Source organism: Microplitis mediator, chromosome 8 (genome assembly GCF_029852145.1).
Source record: "Microplitis mediator isolate UGA2020A chromosome 8, iyMicMedi2.1, whole genome shotgun sequence".
Lineage (NCBI taxonomy): Eukaryota > Metazoa > Arthropoda > Insecta > Hymenoptera > Braconidae > Microplitis > Microplitis mediator.
In genome coordinates, this window is record NC_079976.1 from 9496377 (window position 1) to 9514442 (window position 18066).

Here is an 18066-nt window from a genome sequence, read left to right on the forward strand (position 1 = left end):
AGTCAAAAAAAGTTGAAATGTGGAATACAGTTGTCGGCATATCGACTTCAAAGAAAATTAAGTTTAATCAAGTCAAATTTAAGATTTTCTTTGACTCAACTCTTCGAGTTTTCTTAAGTATGCTCGTATGGCTGCTGGTGTTGGTTCTTCTTCTGGGTCATTTATTATCCAAGACATTGAATATTTTTCTATGTCTTCATCGCTTATGGCGGATTTAATGTACTTGGAATGATCGACGGTGAAAATTTTAGGAGCTATAAAACCACCGTAACCTGGTGAACCACGATGGAAAATACCAACACCATCCAGTGCAACGGTTCTTTTTGTTGTTACTAAAGCAGGCAAAGTATCAAAGTATGGAACAACAGTCTGTCCCAAATCTTTATCCCAAGAGGTAGTTTGGAATCTAATTGACTGATTTGGTTTAGATGTTTTTGTATTCTGAGGCATCTTTATTGAATCATCGCTATTAGAAATATCTACTGGTGTCCTTTAAAAAGATATTTTAAATTAATTTAAAAAATGATAAACACTACCTATAAAATAGTAAAGAGTGGCAAAATCACAGTAAAAAATATTGAGTATCTGTGTTGAAAACGGTCCGTGTTAAATTTTTTGTTTTGATTATTTTGTGTCAAATCAACACAATTCTCTGTGTTACTTTCAAGTTTTTAATCGATCTACTATTCAACACTTTAAAAGTGTTACCTAGTACATAAATTTAAATTATCAACATTTATTAAGTTTTACTTTGAAATCAACACAAAAAGTGTTGAAGCGACAGTTGAATTGTGTTAAAAAAAATGACTTTCTTCTATTCACGCGGGAAGCGCCATTAAGCATCAATTCTGCTTAGTTATTAGTTATTATTTTTGTGACATCCCTGGCGGTTTTGAATCACCCTGGACATACCCTGGAAACACGGTGGAATCACGGTGGATCCACGGTGGTTACACGGTGGGTTTTTTCATTTTATCACCCTGATTCCACGGTGGTTACACGGTGTACCCACCGTGATTCCACGTACACCGCGTAATCACTGTGGATACACCGTGGAATCAGGGTGGGTACACCGTGTAACCACCGTGATAAAATGGCACAAACCCACCGTGTACCCACCCTGGATCCACCGTGATTCCACCGTGTTTCCACTCCCTGGGTGTTTCCAGGCTGTTTCCAGGGTGATTCAGTTGGCCAAACCCACACTTGAGTATAATACCGATTCCATAAGATGTATAAGGTACTATAAACTTTCCCCTTAATAATAATAATGATGATGATTTACCTTCCGAAAGTATACTCTTCATGTTTTGACATATCGACAGCTTTGAAAAGTTTCGTCGGATTGGTTTCGGTTGGTATCAATTTTCCAGTATCATAATCAAATGGCGTCCCAAATACTTCCAATTGTATTGGACTTTTATTCTTTTCGTTAATATCTGCGGGATTAAGTTCAGCAGTACCGAATTTAACTCCAGTAACAACGTAACCCTTTTCAAGCACAATGTCATCCAGGTTCATTGTATCACGGTTGCGGAAAAGATATGTGTAATCAACGTCGTATGTTAATGGTATTATATTATCGTCTACGGCATCGGATAGTTTAACGAATGAACCTTCTGGTACATTTTGGAAATAACGGAATTTACCAATTGGCACAGCTTCTTTTGATTCATCGTCTATGCTACCTTCGCTTAGTAATCTACCCTGTTCAATTTCCAAATGGACCATATTGTATTTTTTTACCAAACGAACATTTGTAACAACCCTGAAATTTAATAATAATAATAATAATAATAATAATAATAATAATAATATTTCAATTTTTAGATTTCATTGTTTGATAAAATTAAACTTTCTAACTTCCCGCTAAGAAAATTGAAAATTTTCAAAAAAAAGGGAAGTTATTGGTTTCGGTCTGGTTTTTGAAAATCGAGTTTTCAACAGATCTCGACGTTTTGAGGTCCTAGGAAGCTATTCTTACTATTTTCAAGATGATGTCCGAGTGTACGCACGTACGTATGTATACTCTTTAAATCTGAAACAGTGTATATACACTACTTGTCAGTGGTTTTCACTGTTTCAGATTTAAAGACTATAAATGTTCTGTAACTTTTGAACAAATCTGTTGTGGAGCTTAAAGAGCTTGAACACGTATTGACAATAATGTTTTTGAGCTCCTTAAGCTCGATAACAGCAGAGAGTTTTTGGGGCTGGTCCGCAGGGTCAATCCTTTATCAGACTTTTTTTTTCTAAACAAAAAGTGTGTTAATAAAAACTATCGAATTTCCTTCGAAATGAGTGCTAACATGACAATACTAAGATAAAAACAAATTTTTGATAACTTTTTATCGATCGGAAGAATTAAAATTATTGAAATTATTCTTACATGTTATTTTCAATGTCCGCCATTTGAGGCATTAAATTGATGGCACGTGTTGCGATGGATTGAGCACTTTCTTCAGAGCATTGGCATATCAGATTCGGACATTTAGGCTGAGTCAGTGTATCGATGTAACGTCCGTTACAATCAGTTGGTTTAGTTGGAAATGATGTACTATTTATAGCGAAGCTATAACGTCTCATGGTACCTATATTCTGGGGATTATTTTTTATTAATAGAAGTATATATGTATTATAATACCTATATAACAAAATTAAGTAAATTTAAAATATTGATTTTCCAAATTGTCCAATTTCTGAGTTTCACTAACCCTTTCACACATAAGTGACACGTTTGTCCCCGCATAATTTTTCCGATTTACAATAATATACTGGCCAGGTAAAATCTTTTTTAGATTTATAATTTTTAATTACGTTTTTAAGTTTTCGCAAAACACCTTCACATGTAATGGTAAAAGTGAGTAATAGAAAAAATCCTGTGTGCTAAACGTCGACTGAAAAATCGCATAAATAATACATGCTCTCTATGTAATGGTCATTTATGTTATACTTGCGATCGTAATTGTTTTGTAGAATTTCATAATATTTAGTATCATAAATAAGTATACACATTTTCATGATACAAGCATCGAAACTTGAAGTTCCAGTGTCTCTACAGCCCGTCGAAACGAGCTAATTTCAAGCCGATGCTGCAAACAACTGCTTGCGAATTCGTAATTCAAAAATACTTTCATACAGCGGGCAGAAACATGCGTGTTTCTTCCCAAGGGAAGAAATACAATTGTTTCTGCCCAGTGTCAGTTATATTTAATGGTCATTTGCAGCCTTATTACTCTCATTTGTTTACTTTTCACTTCAGTTTACTCATTTCATTTTTTAAGTGACAGTTTTAATTAACCAAATAAAATTACTAAAAAATCAGTGAAAATAATATTTTTGTCTTATTTACTATTTAATAAGTGACTGTAAATCACATATTTCTCATTCTTAAACAGTTCTCCGCATCATCGGCTTGAAATTAACTTGTTTCTTACTGGCTGCTGACACTGAATCTTGAAGTTCCGATGCAGGTAATCATGAAAAATATAGTGTGTGACTCAGGATAAAACACGATTTCAGACTGCGGGTGATGTCAGCCCTCATCAGCGGCTCGGGCAGCCAACCTCACCCTAGTCTGAAATCGTCTTGTTTCATCCCTTGTCACACAATATACTATTAATATATTGTATTTTCTATCATAGTTTGTGTTTATTTAGTAATAAAAGCGTGAAGTATTTTATTGTAATCCATTGAAAAATATATACCTGAAGGCACACATAGGGATATGTGTCCCTATCTCAAAAACACAAAAATATACACAATTTCTGTCTTATGTATTACTTTTATGTTGAATAAGATCAAAATAGATAGATAGATATAAATAAACAAAAACATTTTTACTGTCTTGGAATAGTTATGAACTTGTAAGGGTTAATGTCTAGGAATATTAAATTGATGATAAAGACAGGCAGGTTATTAATAAATAAGATATTAGTATTCGTGGTTATTACGTTAAGTATATTACAGGTATATTACAATATATATGGATACAAGATACACGTCCGTTTAGGATGGTGTACTGGTAAGAACTAACCACTATACATAGATTGGCAATGGTCATTAGTATAGCTAATACATTCTGGTAACTTCTGGAACATACTAGCACTATGAACCTTGCCCCTCAACATAAATTTTAATATAATACATAAAAATACTAATCTGTGGGATAAATAAATAATAAAAATATAATAAATAATCAGCAGCAAGGGGCAAGAATTGAAGGAGTACTGATATTCGTTTTTATATTTGGTTTGCTCTCCAAAAATACAACTCACAGATGAACGAATAAATGTTATGCAACACATGCCAAAGAATACGCACTAACTGGCTAAAAGCCTCGTAAAATTTTATGTTAAATTGATTCGTCAAACAAGCGGTTTAATATATTGTAACGAATGTGAAACTGATCTTTTAAAATATTTAAATGACTAGAAAACAAATGCCTTCTTCTCTTGTTTTATAGATGCGCGACTAAAGTCAGTCAGTCTCATATTGACAACTAAACAGCACATATCTGTATTCAATAAACTATATATTGCTCTTTATTTCTTTTACTGCTGTTAATTGTGGTGTTATTATGTCTAATGTAAGTGTGTTATTATTGTAGTGTAAAAGTAATATTAATTTATAAGTTACAAATATTACAATATATGGGGCATTCCATACCAAATCAGCCACTTTTTGAGGTCACCTCCTCCGATATTTTTGAAAAATTTATATGTTTTAGAGGCTGATAAAAAACGCTCTCATGAATTTTTGAAAATTTTTTTGACTACTCGTTTCCGAGATACCGATTTTTTTTTAAAATACGAGGTTTTTTTTTCAAACGGTTATGACTTCGCGACAAATACACCAATCGGATCGTTTTATTTTTCAAAATATTCGTTTTTGAATGTTCTTTCAAGAAAAAAATCCGTTTTTATTCTCAATCAATTCCTTCATTGTTAATTTTAAGTTTTAAGCAAAAAAAACATTCTTTCGAAATGTATGCCCCCTTCAATTTTTTTGAAAAATTTCTTAAAAAAACTTGGATGAATTTAGAAAATTTTAAGACTAATCCAATCGTGGGCAAACAATTCGTTCTATTTTTTTTCCCTAAATATTATTTTTCGACTTAATTTGACCAATAAACATTCTCAGATCAGTCCATTTAGCTGCTATGATTTTTTTAAATACTGTGTCGTTCGGAGTATACTATTTTTTGAAATTTTTCTACTCATTCAGAAAATGAATTTTAAAAATCAACTGAGAACTACTTATGAGTTATCTTTACTACCTAGGAGAGGTGACGCGTGGCTTTATTAGGACGATAGCCAATAAGGAAAAAAACCCCAGGAAAGGATAGTATATGCAATTGAAACGCATTTAAACCCCAAAGTAATAAACGATGTTTATTTTTTTTTAAGCTTAAACAATTTGTGAATTGTCAAAACACAAATTCTAGTTTGGGGTTTCAATGCGGATCAATTTCATATACTATCCTTTCCTGGGGTTTTTTTTTCCTTATTGGCTATCGTCCTAATAAGGCCACGTGTCACCTCTCCTAGGTAGTAAAGATAACTCATAAGTAGTTCTCAGTTGATTTTTAAAATTCATTTTCTGAATGAGTAGAAAAATTTCAAAAAATAGTATACTCCGAACGGCACAGTATTTAAAAAAAATCATAGCAGCTAAATGGACTGATCTGAGAATGTTTATTGGTCAAATTAAGTCGAAAAATAATATTTAGGGAAAAAAAATAGAACGAATTGTTTGCCCACGATTGGATTAGTCTTAAAATTTTCTAAATTCATCCAAGTTTTTTTAAGAAATTTTTCAAAAAAATTGAAGGGGGCATACATTTCGAAAGAATGTTTTTTTTGCTTAAAACTTAAAATTAACAATGAAGGAATTGATTGAGAATAAAAACGGATTTTTTTCTTGAAAGAACATTCAAAAACGAATATTTTGAAAAATAAAACGATCCGATTGGTGTATTTGTCGCGAAGTCATAACCGTTTGAAAAAAAAACCTCGTATTTTAAAAAAAATCGGTATCTCGGAAACGAGTAGTCAAAAAAATTTTCAAAAATTCATGAGAGCGTTTTTTATCAGCCTCTAAAACATATAAATTTTTCAAAAATATCGGAGGAGGTGACCTCAAAAAGTGGCTGATTTGGTATGGAATGCCCCATATACATGAAAATACCCGTTTTTTATAGAACCACTGAATTTAAATGAAATCAGCGGATGCTATCCCTTCACAATAATTCAAGTCAATAACTAATCTATTACCCTTCGCTCTTATGACGTCACTTTGAATTTAGCTGCCTTATTAACAGACCAAAATTTCTAGACTGTACACGCGCATTTAGTAATTCACCACATACATGTGCAGATCAAGACAACGTCAGCTGAATTTTATAACACCTTCTATACCTCTATAAATTGATACGTCATAACACCATCGATAACTTTTTTAATTTCCCGCTAAGAAAATCGATGGTTTTCGAAAAATTCGGGAAGTTATTGTTTACAGTCCGATTTTCAAAAATCGAGTTTTCATCAGATGTCGACGCTTTGAGGTTCTAGGAAGCTATTCTGACTATATTCAAAACGATGTCCGAGTGTATGTATGTGTGTGTGTGTGTGTGTGTGTGTGTGTGTGTGTGTGTGTAAACTCTTTGTAACTTTTTAACTAATGAACCGATTTATATGGTTAAGATAGCAATCGAAAGAACTTGTTGGCCGTCAACTTTCCTGAAAATTTCAGATCATTTGATCAAGTAGACTCGAAAATATCGGCGAATTACGAAAAAAAAAAAATTTTTTTTTTTTAGTTTTTTATTGATTTCTCAGAAACGAGTTGAACGATCAACTTCAAAATCTAATCAGCTCTAGAACTTGATAAAACGCGTCGATTGCCGCCTTAACCATCTCAATCGGTTAATTTGTTCGAGAGATATCGTTGGAGAAAGAAATGGTGAAAAAGGGTTTTTCCAAATATCTCCGAAACGGCTGAACGGATCGATTTCAAAATTATATCAGCTCTAGAATTCGAGAAAACGCGCCAATTGCTACCTCAAACGTTAAAATCGGTTCATTAGTTCAAAAGATATCGGCGCTGAAAAGTTAAAAAAATAACATAAAACGTTATTTTTTCCGGATAAATCAAAATATAGTGTACTAAATATGTCTGAAATCATACCAACTATTCCTCTTTATAGTCTCTTTCGATCATCATAGAATGTCATCTAACTTGTTTTTTAGTTTAAACCATATTATCAGCAAAAAATTGAGAAAACCCAGTTTTTAATGTGTTTCTCGGATATTTCATATATTATTGCTCTGACCCAAGTCAAAACTCACTCAAATCTTGATTTTGATCACTGACATTGATTTCTGTCTCGATACATTTATTTCATTGAACATAATCGAGAATAAAAATTTGAAAACCGCTTCTTCATTAATAATTTTCGATTCTTAATTTGTCAAACTTTAGCAAAATACGAAACTTGGTAGAGCTTGAAAAGCTCATAAAAATTAATCCCAGGTAATTGTATTTTCGAGCTCGAAGAGCTCGGAAATATATTCACAGTAATGTTTTCAAGCTCCTTGAGCTCGATAACAGCGGGAAGTTTTGGGGCTGGCCCGCAGGGTCAACCGACGCCCAGATTTTTTTCATTGAGTTAAGTGTTTTTGAGCGAATAATATTAAGCAAGGTGTCTAATTTTATAAAGTATAAATCTTTTTTAATAATAATAAAGTAAATTATTTTTATATCTCTGACTACATGACGCTGACTTCAGACATTTAACAGCGTCTTTCTTCGTGCATTAATTATATAAACTATTGTACACATCTAGTGATATCGAATATAATACCGATATCATATGATGTATAAGACACTATTTTGATATTCCGAATTACAAAAAATGAAAGTAGAAAAATTTCGTGTTTAAATTATTTTTTTAGAGTGAACTACTATTAGATAAAAGAGAGCTGAATCTTTGTCGAGTTTTTTTTACATAAACTCTTCTATTGTTCCCTCATCTTCAAACGATAAATAACAATAGATAAATCTCCAAGTAGATATTTTCTGAACTCGCGACACTTCGTCTTTAATATTATTTTGTTTTTCTTTATTTGATTCGATCTAAAACGGGATCCAGAGATTTTAAAATAATCAGAAATCTCTCCGTGTAAGAAAAGTCTGAAAAAGTTCGACACGTCGAACTTCGAAATTTGAGACAATGTCGAACTTTCATAAAATCTTAATATTAAAAGAAATACAAATACGAAAATATTATAGGATGGAATTAAAAGACAAAATGAAAATTTTGCTCTCTAAAATTGAATTAGAGAAATTTACTGCGATTCAGTGGATAGTTACTATCTCTCGAAATGTCAACCTTTTTTAGATATTTTTCTAACTTTTTTTTTTTTTTTCATACGGTTTCCGCGAAGTTAACACGACAATTGACCTAATGCCAAAATACCCGCTGCCAAAATAACCGTAAACCAAAACACCCCCGACAGAACACCCGCAAACTAAAACACCCGTAACAATATACTCACGACAAAATACCCGCAAATTGAAATATTCTACGTTATTAATAAATGTATCTATCATTTTGAATGCATATATTACTTGATAATGTACTCAAATTTAATTACCCACGGTTCTGTTGGCAAGTAGGACGCTTTAATATCACCAGACAAAATATCCCTGCGACAAAATATCCTCATCACGAAATATTTTTAAACAAAATATCTACGTGATAAAACATTTAAAAAAAAAATTACAATGGTAAAATAATCGAAATAAAAGGGTATTTTGTCGCGGGTATTATGTCGTCGGGTTAAATGTTACGCAGCCTCCGCGAATAATCAACTGAAGCAACACCCACACGTTACTCTTAATACCAGTATATATATAATTTATAATTAAAATTTTCAGACTTATTGAAAACCCATTTGGCTCCCAATTTTTGTTGAATTGAGTATATGCAATTATAATAAACATACTTACCGATTCACAAAATTTGTAGTCACGATCTGCCTTCACACAATCATGTAATATACCATTACATTGATACCTAGGTCTGTAAAACGGAACAAAAAATGTCGATTTGTCTTCATCGAATCTCTCTAGATCCTCAATAGCATTTTCCGTTTGTATTTCTTCCGCTTCAACCTCACATGTATTGAACAGTTGTTTGGTATTAACGTAGTACTTTCCAAACAAATTGTTCAACCGGAATGATGTTTCATCTTTAAATAACAACATCGTTATATTTTAATAATTTATTAATTTAATTGGATGAAAATAAATGAATATAACAATACCTATTATCTGTTTAGACGGGTCGCAGCGGAAAAGTTCCCTCGACGATGTCCCCATGGCCGTTTTCATAGCTTCCAAATAATTAGACAAACGTTTCATTACCTGCTTTACCGCAGAAATCTTTTGCGACTTAAACCTCACTGTTGTAAAATTAAAAAATTTTAATTAGTCAAGAATTATTTTTTTAGTACTTGAGTAAGAAAAGAATTATTTATATTTACACACGAAGTGGTTAGATATTTCCCGGTACCTTAAGGCAAACATGATCATTGAAAATGCTCGGATTTCAGTGACAATAACTAAATTATATATTGTGCGTAGTTTATTTTGAAATGAATGTTCTAAGTCACATCTACTTTCGAAACCCAATCGCTGTAATTAATAAATTATTATTAAAATTAAGAGGTCATCTTTGGTGAGAATTTTTTTTTTTATATGTTTAGAACATTATTGTGACAATGGACTAGAAAAAAAGTATAGTCGTTCCAAACAAAGCATCCTAATGAACATAATAATTTTCCGGATGCTTCCCTTCCTGTTTCAAGTTTGGTCGGCAGCATAATAAAAATTGGTAGGTTTCGAGCCGAAATTTCAAACTATTATTATTAATATTTATCTATTTTCATTGAAGCAACAATCAGCTAGATAAGAAAATTTTAAGAGCTTATTCACAAATTTTGAAAATTCCAATAATTATTGGAATTGAACTTTTTTTTTTCTAAATTTTTTCTTTCTCGTGACTACAATAGTTAATATTCGTAAAACCATGAATATGCTGAAAATTTCAGTCCGGAATTTAAATATTTCAACGTCGCTTATGAATTTTGAAACTTTCCATCTATTGGACGTTTCCAAGCGATCATTAGATAACAATATTTAAGCTTCTTGATTTTTTCACCATCAATTTGCATCATGATTAAATAAACACGGAAAGATTGGAACCCGACGGGTTGCTGTTCTGCACCGTACTGAGTCGGGTGCCGAACAGTAACCAGTCGGGTTCCAATCTTTTCGTGAAATAGAATCCGAGACATAGTAAAAATTAGTTACTTACATACTTTTTCTTTTATCATTCAATTTTGAGCTTTGTTTGGTTATTCAAATTTTACCTAATTTTGTTGTTTAAGACTATTCAATATATTTTGGTTATGCAAAATTTACATTTTGGAGGAACGATAATAATTGAGTTATAAAAAATAAATTCCAAATATTAGTTATGTATAATGAATTAATGGTTAAAATTCTTGAACGGCGTTTAACTTTTTGTAATTCGCGCTATGAGCGTGGTGCTGCCCTGCCACTATTCAACTTATGATGATTGCTTAAATGTAAGTGAGATCTTATAAAGAGCGCGATTAACGAAGGGTTAACAATCTCTCTATTTAGCTAAAACTTTCAGTATGATTTTGATGTTATAGATAGAAAATATTTCAGCCAGAAGACAAAAATTTTTTTTTAAAAAACCGAATTTTAATCATTTTTGAAATTTTTAAAATTCTTGAACAATCTCTCAAAAATTTTTTATCGGTCTGATTTTTGTAGAACAATCAGCTAAATAATTAAAATTCAGCTCTGAAAAATGTGAAACTCGAAAAAAAAAAGAAAGTAGTCGGTTTTTTGGGTCATCCTATTCATACACATGCATACTTATATTCATACAAAGGTAGTAATTACTTACGTTCTGATGATTTTTTATATACATAAATAGTCCGTCGTAAATTATTCCCGCTCTACCAGGTACCAGTAAATCATGCATTTTTTGAACAGTATTGATCAGTTCGTCCGGATTGTATGACAATAAAGTTCCAGTGAAAGCTTTCGTAACATGAGGATCGAAAGGTTTGAATGGATTAATATGTTCTAAAAATCTGGAGTATAAACTGTCAATACGTGTTGTATATTCCTGTAATTCAATCATTCTACTGTTGAGCTCAGCTTCGTTTGTCACGTACTCGATAAAATCATTCAGTAAACCTTTCATCATCTCGTGAATTGCCAATGGAATTTCAGTCAATTCCTCAGATATTCGGTTTATTGCATCGAACGCATAAATAATTCTAATTTGATATTTCTTCTGGGTTGCCGTCAATTCATGAATGCTTTGCGTCAAATCATAAATACTTTCATCGGTAGCCTTAAGTTGGTTATGAAAGTTTTTTGCGTTTTGATGAGCATGGCCGAGTACACCTCGATTTTTTGATAAAGAATCTCTTATGTCCTTAATACCCTGTTCTTGCTGCTGTAATGTTTTTTTATCGGGTCCTTGCAATTTCCTGTAAACGCTATTTATGGAACCGGCGGTATCACGAATAACGTCACCAACTCCCATAATATTTCCGATTGAAAAAGATTGTTCTGCATGGCAGTGGTACACGATCGTGAGTATCACCAATAAAAATGGTAATTTGCCCATTTTTATTTTTTGTTATTTAATTTATTTGCTGGGATGTTTAATTATAATCTGTAATAAGTTATTATAAATTATTTATTGTTGTTGTTACTGGAATTTTTAAATAGACGTACCTGAGAATGAGAATAAGAATGATAATACGTGGCAGAAACGTATAAACAGTGATTGGACACGACGACCAATGCGAGCTTATATATTTTAATGATTATTGAGTCCACTTAACTCACACTTAAACTACTCGTTAATCACTCACAGAATGATAAGCCATCAGTCATTATAAAAACTAATATTAGTAATGATATCAATAGTTATTGGAGAACAAAGACGACAACGTAGCAAACAAGTGCGTCATACATATCACCTACTGAATTATACATATTCTTCTAATTATTTATTTTTTAATTTTTAAATTAATGAATACATAAATATACTAGGGTGATTCGTTTTGAACGAACCTTTTTTTTCCACTCCCATACTAAAATATTGATGCATATATCAAAACAAAAATTCCCCAAAATTTTTGGTCCTCAATCTTACTTCTAAGCCAATTTATTGACAACTTAGCGTAGTATTTTATTTTTTCTTGTTCATCTCATTTTCGAGCTAGTTTAAGAATCTTACAAACCCGAAATCCTTTTGAATTCGAATAATTTTTGACAATTAAAATGTCATCCTGATCCTGAATAACACAATGTAGTTTCTGGGTACCTGTTATAATTTTTGCATGTTTGTATCTATTATTCAGTTTTGATTCATAATTTATATTTAAAATAAAAAAAATATATTCATTAAAATCATGTATTTGTCTAATAAAAAACTCCCATTACTCGCTATTATGTAATAATATTTTCACAACGAAAAACTTGACGCATTGAAGGCAGACATTTTTTTTTTATTTTTTGTTTAACGAAATATAGACCGGATCGGAATCACATGATCAGATCAAGCTCAAAATTTTCTTCACAACATATACTATTTTTGGGATTTTTTTCAAGGAAAAAAAAAAATATTCTACATCTTGAAAATCAACAAGAAAAATGGAAATGAAGAATTATCAAAGTTTTAAATATTTTTTGTTGAAAGTTTATTTAAAGCTGAAAAAATGATGTACCACTTTATATACTTATTAGGGTGCTTCGTTTGAGATGACTTTTTTTTTTCCAAGTCTCATGTCAAAATATCATTGTACACATTGAAAAAAAAATTTTTCACCAAAGATGAGCTCTTAATTTTAATTTTAAGTACTCGCTAAATGAATTTGAAATTTTCCCATTTGATTAACACGTAAATTTAAATTTTATTTTTTAATTATCTATAGTTTTACGGCATTTTAAGATATTTGATCGACCATAGGTGGAAATCACAGAGGAATCGTTCCTCTTTGAAAGTGCTTGTAGCTAATTTATGTTTTCTAACCGACCTCACCGGTAAAAAATCTTGAAGCCAATTTTTTCTCAAATTTCATAGTTTCTTTTATTTTACTCACAAACCATTAACTTTACGACAAAATTGTACAGGGCTTTTTTTGTAGGGAATTTGATTTCCTACAAAAGAAGTCATGTAAGCCATTACCATAGAGCTAGTAATTTTCGAGATAAATCCAATTAAACATCTCAAAATTTGAAAAATCGCTGTTTTATCCAAGATGTTAGTACTTTTCGGTAAAATCATTGCTGAAATCACAAATAATGTATAGTATAAAATACATATTACACATTCATATGTAAATAAAAAAAGTATGAAACAATTATCTTTGTTTGGATTGGATTAAGTGAAGAAAAGACGGAGGAAATGTAGTAGGAGACAGTTTTGTTTTACATGGCATATTTTTCATGATATATTAACCAGGATATGTTATAGATTTTTTCGGCCATAATTTTATCAAAAAGTACTAAAATCTTGGATAAAACAGCGATTTTTTAAATTTTGAGATGTTTAATTGTATTTCCCTCGAAAACTACTAGCTCTACGGTAATGGCTTACATAACTTCTTTTGTAGGAAATCAAATTCCCTACAAAAAAAAGTCCTGTACAATTTTGTCGTAAAGTTCATTGTTTGTGAGTAAAATAAAAGAAACTGTGAAATTTGAGAAAAAATTGGCTTTAAGATTTTTTACCAGTGAGGTCGGTTAGAAAACATAAATTAGCTACAAGCACTTTCAAAGAGGAACAATCCTCTGTGATTTCCACCTATGGTCGATCAAATATCTTGAAATGCCGTAAAGCTATAGATAATTGAAAAAATAAAATTTAAATTTACGTGTTAATCAAATGGGAAAATTTCAAATTCATTTAGCGAGTACTTAAAATTAAAATTAAGAGCGCATTTTTGGTGAGAATTTTGTTTTCAATGTGTACAATGATATTTTGACATGGGACTTAGAAAAAAAAAATAGTTTTCCCAAACGAAGCACCCTAATACTTATCTATATTTTTCATAAAGTTATGAGCAAATATTCAAATATTTTATATCTGAAATATTCAAAAATTCATAACTTTTTCAAAAAGCGATATAAAAATTCAAAAAAATCATGGATACGTTCTTCAACAAGGACTACAACATGCAAAAAAATTGGCTTAATGAATAATGATCAGGTCCACGACCTCGGTGACGGCGTGGAATGCCCCATATAAAGGTATTCTATTGTAATTCTATTTTAATTTATGTACAGAACCAAAATCTATATTTGGTGCATTATTAACGTAAGATGTATCAATTTGATCATTTGAGTCAAGTAATGCCATGAATTGTTCATATTTATAATTTTATAGCAGACTAGAGGAGCAGATTACAATCCAGCACCCAGAATTGATTACTTCGTTACAAGACTTTGTAGAATCTAATATGCCAACTACCAGAGAATTAATAACCCGATAATGGAGGAACTCAAATGCAATGATGTCATTGATAGTGATAATGATAACAAGTGCAAATCAGGGTATATAACTCCGAAAATGTTTACCTACTGTGATAAAATTGGAGTAATTCAAGACGAAAACAACTTACCAATAATGTACCACAAGAAACGTCATTGCACTACTAAAAAATTCATATCAACCCGGATGACGAGGCAAGAAATCTACACTGTAAAAAGAGCGGTGTTAAAAATGGACTCATTCTAACTCTGGCCGGTGTTAAAATAAAATTACACCGGTGTAGGAGGAGTAATTCACCGGTGTTAAAGCGGGGTAAATTGCGTCCGCTCAGAGTATTAACTATGGAAAGCTTATAAAACGCAAAAAATATCTTGACACACACATACACAAACACGCAAGCGCACACATGCACACACTCACACACAAGAGCGCACACACGCACACGCGTGAGCTCACATGCGAGCTCGCATGCATGAGCTCACACAGGCGAGCTCACACTTACGAGATCACACACAAGAGCTCACACGTGAGTTCAAGAATTTACATACGAGTACGCATACGCACACGCACGTGAGCTCACATATATGAGATCACTCACGCACACACGTGAGCTCACACATGCAGACACGATCGCACAAACATACACACACGCACACACGTAAGCTCACACATGCACACACGTAAGCTCACACATGCACACACGTAAGCTCACACATGCACACACGAGCTCACATACGCGAGCGCACATACATGCACACACACGAGCACACACAATCACATAAACGCACACATACCCAAAGTGAAATATTTTAACACCGGAAAATTTATTTTAACACCGGTACAGAATATTTACACCGGTGGCAGCGTTATTTTTACACCGCATTCGGGGGTAAATTTAACACCGAAAATTTTAACACCCACACCGCTTAGACTTACCCCGGTAATTTTTTACAGTGTATACTCTCTAAACATGAATTAGTGAAAATAAGTGAATATTCACTAATTCCAAGTGCAAACCGAACCACTAATTTCAAAAAGTGGTTCGGTTGGTACTCAGAATTAGTAAATATTCACTTATTTCACTTATTCATGTTTAGAGAGTACTCAATGGCATTCTCACTGATTGACAGCACTGATACTCATAGACTTTAGAAAAACTATTGGTGGCTGAAAGAGGATGCCAAACATATTGACGAGATCCGGAGGTCTCTAAGGATACACATTAACCCTCATGATGCTGAGTAACTGCACCAACCAGTACAACCCAAGTAGGAGTGTCACCTAGTGACAGGCTCAATGCCTTGTATGTAGTGTGTATATTTAGTTATTTAATCATATTTTTCCCTAATTAGATGTTTTTTTTATAGCAGTAATTTTTCTACATCTATTAACATATTAATAAGTTTTGCTAATTTTCTTGGCATACCTAATAACTAAGTTCAATTAATAAATGAAATGGCACTCTTGACTAAGTGCAGTAAGTCAGCTAGTGAGATCTACCACTTGTAGCAAGTTAATTAATAATATTATTAATGTTAAAGTATTTTTAATATGATTTTATTCTTGTTAATGATATGTATCTGTTTTTCTGCTTAATAAAACTATACTTTTCAAACAAAAAATTACAATCCAGCGAAAATCAAAGTCAAGCAGTATTGGCGTGGCTCATTAATCGGATGGGTTACCCCTTAGTAAAATAGCAGCTAACCGGTAGTTAATGTGTTTTTTTTTTTTCAATTTAAATATTACTGACATTTAAGTTATAAAGACAACAAATCCTAATATAATTACTTAATTAATAATTTACAGATAATTTAAATGAGATTTTATGAATGACTAGTTCGTTCATGCATAATTATTGATTATATACAATTGTGTGTGATTGTATATGATCAGATCTGGCTAATTTTCAAACCTGATTATATATAGAGTTATATATAATTATCTATAACTATACAAAATTATTTTTCATCGGGACTGCAGAGTTCCCGATAAAAAACGCTCGGATCCAACCAGATATGTTTGGATCTCGTTATATCTGTTTATATCCAAATACATCCAAATGTTTGATCTTGCTAGATATAAGCATATATAATTATATCTGCTCAGATCTAGTCATATATAAGCAGATATAGAGATGTATTAAGATTGATATCCAAGTAAATATACGCATATCCAAGCATTTATAAGTATATCTGCTCAGATCCAACTATATAGGTATAAGCAGATATAAATATTGATATCCGTGCAGATATGCTTATATCCAAGAATTTATGACTATATCCAAAAATGTGTGTCTATATGTAGTCATAGTTAGTCAGATCCAATAATATTTAAATACAGGTAAGGTTCCTGAATCGTCGAACTGTCGGGGTTCTACTGCCAATAAGACATTAAATACAATTTTTATTGTCTAATTATACATGAATATCGGACGTTATTTAAATCATATACTTGAAATTGTAATGAATAAATAAAATAAATCAGTTTGATCAATGTTTCTAAAGTATTCATCTATTTTGTTTGCTTAAATATCAATTGACTTTTGATATATGTTATACATAGATTCATCAAAAGCATTAAGAGGTAATAGCAGTAAGATCCAAGATGTAAGTAGATATTGTTTTTAAAATGGTCTAAAGTATAATATATTTATACATGCGTTCATTAGAATGTACTGAAACTTCTTTAGATATATGTGCTTAAATCTATGTAGATTTCTCTAAAGATCGACGTTTATGCAGATCTGCTCGGATACACTCATATTGGATCCAATCATATATGCTTAGATCTAAACATTTTTTATCGGGTTCATGATTGATTCTGTTAATTTAAATTAAAAAATTCAGTACTTCTACAATTAATTGAAAAGGAAAATAACAGAATGGCAATCTTGTGAAATTGATAAATCATCTAGTATATTTAGAAGTACTAATATATTTTTCGAAGCATGATCTGGTTAATCAGACTGAAAATAATGAATTTGAGAAAAAATAGCTTATGGTCGAGTCGATAATAGATCATTAAATTTTTCAGCTCATTATTTTAATGAACGTAATAGATAAGTTATAATTAAAGTTGAAATGACGTACAGCCAGTGCGTCTTCGTCCGTCTAATGACGTCTTAACTTATTTATTGACCATTATATCAATCTGTATTTCGACAACCATTTGAACCCTCTGGCTACTCATCAACTCTACGCAAAAGAACCACCCAATTGCTTGGAAATATATTAAATACGATAATAAACGTACGTGATTAAAAATTTGTCGAATCACAGCCGTCGTTCTCACTAAAGTTCCCCCCCCCCCGCTTAGAATTATTATAGTTAATAATAATAATAATAATAATCATAATAATAATAATTATAATAATAATAATAATAATAATAATAATAAGGGAGTCCTATGCAGGACGTTTCGAAAATCAAAACGACTCTCTGCAGTGAGTA

General features: G+C 31.7%; 1 protein-coding gene across 1 annotated transcript; it reads right to left on the minus strand.

Moving 5' to 3' along the window:
* On the minus strand, positions 1-11944 carry LOC130672944 (uncharacterized). Its single transcript, XM_057477760.1, has 8 exons — positions 11851-11944; positions 11006-11788; positions 9549-9699; positions 9330-9467; positions 9013-9254; positions 2390-2598; positions 1286-1768; positions 1-490 (listed from the first exon to the last, which is right to left on the minus strand). The coding sequence occupies exons 2-8, from the start codon at positions 11738-11740 to the stop codon at positions 79-81; spliced, it is 2370 nt and encodes a 789-aa protein (XP_057333743.1). The 5' UTR covers positions 11741-11788; positions 11851-11944; the 3' UTR covers positions 1-78.
* Positions 11945-18066: the final 6122 nt, after the last annotated feature.

Excerpts from the sequence above, each read along its gene's own strand:
- LOC130672944 (XM_057477760.1), bottom strand. The coding sequence starts at position 11,740 with ATGGGCAAATTACCATTTTTATTGGTGATACTCACGATCGTGTACCAC. Across the intron at positions 9,468-9,548 it reads AATATCTAACCACTTCGTGT|TGAGGTTTAAGTCGCAAAAG; the intron begins GTAAATATAAAT and ends ATTTTACAACAG. Across the intron at positions 2,599-9,012 it reads ACTACAAATTTTGTGAATCG|AATATAGGTACCATGAGACG; the intron begins GTAAGTATGTTT and ends AATAATCCCCAG.